The sequence below is a fragment of the Nestor notabilis genome, unplaced genomic scaffold (assembly GCF_000696875.1).
Source record: "Nestor notabilis isolate BGI_N333 unplaced genomic scaffold, ASM69687v1 scaffold30964, whole genome shotgun sequence".
Taxonomy (NCBI): Eukaryota; Metazoa; Chordata; class Aves; order Psittaciformes; family Psittacidae; genus Nestor; species Nestor notabilis.
In genome coordinates this window covers 305-5257 of record NW_009927407.1, presented here as the reverse complement: position 1 = coordinate 5257, position 4953 = coordinate 305, and the positions used below count along the sequence as shown (strand labels likewise).

General features: G+C 43.7%; 1 protein-coding gene across 1 annotated transcript in view; it reads right to left on the bottom strand.

Moving 5' to 3' along the window:
• Positions 1 to 4953, bottom strand: part of MDH2 (malate dehydrogenase 2, NAD (mitochondrial)) — a 7907-nt gene that overhangs the window by 2829 nt on the left and 125 nt on the right. The window contains exons 2-7 of the mRNA XM_010014050.1: positions 3903 to 3999; positions 3680 to 3871; positions 2811 to 2894; positions 1725 to 1834; positions 1098 to 1223; positions 350 to 427 (exon numbers count right to left, since the gene is read on the bottom strand). Coding sequence (XP_010012352.1) covers positions 350 to 427; positions 1098 to 1223; positions 1725 to 1834; positions 2811 to 2894; positions 3680 to 3871; positions 3903 to 3999 — 687 coding nt within the window. The remainder of the gene's footprint in view (positions 1 to 349; positions 428 to 1097; positions 1224 to 1724; positions 1835 to 2810; positions 2895 to 3679; positions 3872 to 3902; positions 4000 to 4953) is intronic.

The window sequence follows — 4953 nt, the reverse complement described above, 5'->3', positions numbered from 1 at the left end:
TTCTTTTCCCGGCTGAAGCCAGTTACAGACATCATGAAATACCTGTCACAGAAACTAAGAACCAAAACAAACAGTGCTGAGACATCAGAACATCTGCACACTCGATTCTTACCCCAAACTCCTTTAGAGGAGAAAGGCTGGAACTGTTTAAACCACCCAAAGGAGTTTAGCTTTAGCTCATTGCCTTCCAGTATCCTGTACCTCACCTGAGAATGAAAGCTGCCACAAGAGCAGGGAAGACTGTCTCTGCTGTATCTTAGCACATTACATGCCATCACAAAGACACTTTTACATCAACTTTAAAACATTAATAAGTGTGATGCCACCCACAGCAGTAACTTTGACTTACCTGAGAGATCAGAGGGATGATAGTCTTCCCAGCATGGCCACCAATAACTGGAACACTTACTTGAGCTGGATCTAGGCCCTAAGGGAAACATGAATACACTTCCAGCTCCTGAAGTGTATTGGCAAGAAAACAACATGTAAAACCACCCTGCTTCATTGTCTGCCCTGGGTATTCAGACACATTGATAACCCAGTGCTACACAGGGCAGGAGTTTCAGAGGCAGCTGTACTCCAGGGACAAAGCCAGATCTATGCAGCTGAACTCCAGGTTGCTCTGATAACTTCAGACAGGTACAGGATATTACTAATGCAAGTTCAGATAAAGAGCAGTGCATGTGCAAAGTTCACCAGCGATATTAAGAGCAGGAACCTGTTACATCTCCTGATAATTGCAGAATATCCTGTAACACTCAGCACTGATAGTTTGACTTGCAAATACACACTGCAAAATTCAACCCTCTCCTCCAGCTGCACCTGCAAATGCCAAGAGAATGAAGATGAATATGTAGCTTGCTCACAAGGGACAGCTATGAAAAGGAAAGGTCAAAGACTCTTGAACCACATTTTGCAAGAAACCCTATCCCCAGGCTGCTCTAGAGAACAGAGCAGGGAATCAGTGCCTTCACCTCAAGCTCCACAGAAATCTGAAGCTCCTTCTGCTCTCTGCAGTGATTTTAAACACAGTTTTGATAGATCTGATGACTGAAACAGGCAGCATCCTTCCCCCAGCATCTGTCACTATGAACTACCTTTAGTTCAGCCACAAAAGTATTTGCTCTGACAATGTCCAGTGTTGTAACACCAAAGATTTTCTTGGGATTATACACTCCATGCTTCTTGAAGACTTCAGAAGTTATTGGGATGGTTGAATTTACCTGCAAGCAAGAACAGGCAAGCATTTGTTGAAACCAGTGTAATAATGAAGCCAGTGCATGAACTGAACAGGCCAGAAAACAACCTGAAGTCAACTGCAGCCAATTACTTTAATTCCTAAATTGAAGAGCAATTTACAATCAAGCTGGTACAAAACTCATCCATTTTAAATAACCATTAAGACAATAAATTTGCTCATTCACATTACAAAGGCTGTACCCTTAGGGAGCTAAGACATCTAGCTAAAACACCAGCATGTATTAGAACCACTGGCATATCAATGTAGAGATACTAAGCACTTTCATATCCAAGTCTCCTCTGACTTAAATATAGCCAAGAAAAATGGGTTAGTAGAATCAGGCTTTTACTCCTTTTCTGCAGGTAACACTGTAGGCCTTAAAGCTACTGGTCAATACTAACAGGAACTAAGATTACTGAAGTATTCTCAGTCTGGGGTGGAGTTTTTCCCCTCTATATTTTCAAGGTCTCCACAAGATGCTTACCGGGTTTGAAATAATACAGATCATGGCTTCTGGACAGTGCTTTGCACAGGCAGTTGTCAAAGTAGCAACAATGCTAGCATTGGTGTTGAACAGGTCATCACGGGTCATACCTAAAACACATCCAATACAGTGTTTTAAGTTACTCATAGTTTACTTACTAACGGGCAAGCATCCCAGTCAAAACTCTGCTCTGCACAGAGGGATGTCAGCTTCTGGTTTCATGTATCAAGAGGAAACTCTGAGGCTGCAGCAATGAATTGGCTCCAAACAGAACTCCTCACGCTAATAAAAGATTTCTGCCCTTTCAGATCCTCTCAAAGGAGCAGCCTCTTTGAGGAACAACCCACCCAGCTGTCCATCAGCAGGATGTAAGTCACCCAGGCAGCTTGAGGTACAGCTCGACCACACTGACACCACTGCATAACTGCTCCTAAGATGAGTTCTCCTTCCCCTCCGCAGCCACCTCAACAGCTACAGTTTGAACGCCAACAGCTCTGTAAAATACTGCTGCTTGCTGCAAGTGCAACCTCTCATTTCTGGTGCAGCAACCATGAAAAGTGAAGAATTAGGAAGAGTTAGGCTATAAAGTCTAGGATTTTCTTACATTCCCAATAAGATACTGAGAAACAGAGTACAAACGGAGCAGGTCAGAGACATTCCAGGAAGGCTTAACAGCATTCATTGGGAGATGCCCAGAGAAGTTACACTACAGTTAATGCAAAACAGATTATTTCTGTTCTGCTGAGAAATGAAACAAAGAACCAGGTTTTTCACTAGAGCATTGCTCTGGGCAAAAAACACCGAGGGAGATTCAGGATCACTTGTATGAGAAGTCTTTGCACCTCACCTTTTAGGCAGCAACCCCAGAAATCAATCCTGCCCATTTTAGGAGGGATGATCTGAGAGAGAGGCTAAATGAGGTGCTTGATATGGCAACAAGCAAGCTCTAGGTCAGTGTCATTAGCAGACACTTCTATCCCAAGCCAGCAACTACCACAAAGCACCAGACACAGCTCTGTTTGACTAACACTACTGCAGAGGCACGCTTCAATGAAGCCCGGGGGCTTTCTAACAAAGAGAACATACCTGGTTTTCTAGGTACTCCTGCAGGAATAACGACAACATTACAGCCCTTAAGACATTCTTGCAACTGCTCAGCTCCCAGGAAGCCTGAAATGGAAGACATTCAGGCATTATCTTTTTGCCAGCTATTCAATACTTGACACTTTAAAAACGAGATTATGCCCAGAGGCACCCAATTCCTTGTTTAATTGAGCCTTCAATTCAGACTTATGCTGAAAAACAAAGTAATACAATTATGGATGGATCCTATTTGATGTTATATCCTCGTTTCAAAACTTACAGAAAGAGAGTGGTGAGAATCTCACATTCATCTGTTTTGAAACCCCTCAGTTCCCCCTGCTATGGGTATTTAACTCTCCAACCCCCCTAGCTTGCATTAGTTAGTACCCCCAAAGAACTGCAGATAGACACATTCAAGTAAAATGCAACCTCTTGGTGATCCTTGGATAAAATGAAGATCAGCAGATTAAGTTTGGATCTCATCAGAACTTGACAGCTGTCCCCTCAGAACAGAAGCACACAGAATTCACACAGACACCCAGGGAGCTTAAGTCTATTTGCAGTCAAACTTTTAAATTCAATGCTCAGGCTTTCCCCACCACCACCCCCAAGATGATTTTACTGAATGTTTCCTGCCACTTATTATGAATCCCCCTTCAACAGTGCAACCACAGCTCATTTTCATCTCCATACATGTCAATCTAATCAGCTAAACCTTCATTTGTCACGCACTGCTTGAGTAAAAGCTACTTAAATTGACAGTAGGCTTCAGGATCACGTGAAGATTCCCCTTCACAAGCAACAGGCATCTTCAGGTATGAGACAACACCCTAAAGGACCCATTCAGAATCACTTCCAGCAGTGCACAGTACCTTTAACATTTGCTTTTGTCTCGATGTGGCTGAGGTCAGCTGCCACGCCTGGAGTGTGAGCGATATCATAGAGGCTGAGCTTGCTCACCAGTGGGCTGTTCTTCAGCAGAAGGGAGAGGGGCTGCCCAATGCCCCCCGAGGCCCCCAGCACTGCTACCTTGGCATTGTTCTGAGGGCAAAAGATGACAAACACTGTTGAAGAGATGTCCTGGTTACTGCGGACATTCCTGCAGCAGTGACCTCGGGGATTTCACCACGCTTTCTTTGCTTTTAGTTCTATCTCCCAATGTTTTTATCAAGCACCATGCAAACTTGACCACCTAAGCCCACAGAAAGTGACCATCAGGACAGCCTCCCAAAGATCCTTGAGGTTTAATGGTAGGGCAAATGGTCTTTTGTGATCTGAAGCTCAAAAGGGAAGCAAAACTAGGCCAAGCAACCCAAAAGATCACCTTTCTTCAGATGGAAATGTGTGCCTGAGACTAATACCTGCCACCCTGTGGGCCTAGGTCTGACTTAGGGCAAAATCTGGCTCTAGTTTTCATTGCCAGTATAAGAAAAAAGTACACCTGCCCATTTGAAAAATCAATACACTTGATGGACTGCAATAAACATGATAACCATTATATACCTGAAGAAAATGTGTATGCCTGAAATAGAGTCAAAACAGTAGCTGCAGCAGCCTCAGGACTGAGGCCTGAGAGCATTAAGTGACTAATTTCCAGCTTTGACCAATGGTGGCTGAGAAGCCAGCAACAGCAACGTTGCTTTGCTGCCCTGGTGAACCTATCTTACTCTAACGTGCTCACTGGAAGGAAGTTAATTCTCTCAAAAATGCCTCTTCTCCTATTTGTAGATAAGAGGAAACCAACTTTCAAAGTCCAGAACAACCCTAAAATGCAACAGAGAGGGAGAACCAGAAGCTAACGCAGAGATGTGACATGGTAATACAGACAAGGACGTTCTCCATCACACTGCCTTACCAGATAAAGCCATAATAGCTCTAAGCCCCAACATGAACTGCTTAATTATTCTACTACGACGAGAAATAATTGACCCAGGAGCTAGATCAGCCTAACCTCTGCTTGGTTCTCTTGCTATTAAAACAAACCTGGGTTAGCATAAAGCTGTCCAAGGGGAAGCAAAGTCTAATACAGGACACTGCAGTGTTATTACGGCTGAGCTGATACCATGAAGCCAAAACCTCACTGCTCCTAAAGAGAACTCCTAGCAAAACAATCACAGCAGCCTCTTTATAGCATAAAGAGCAAAAC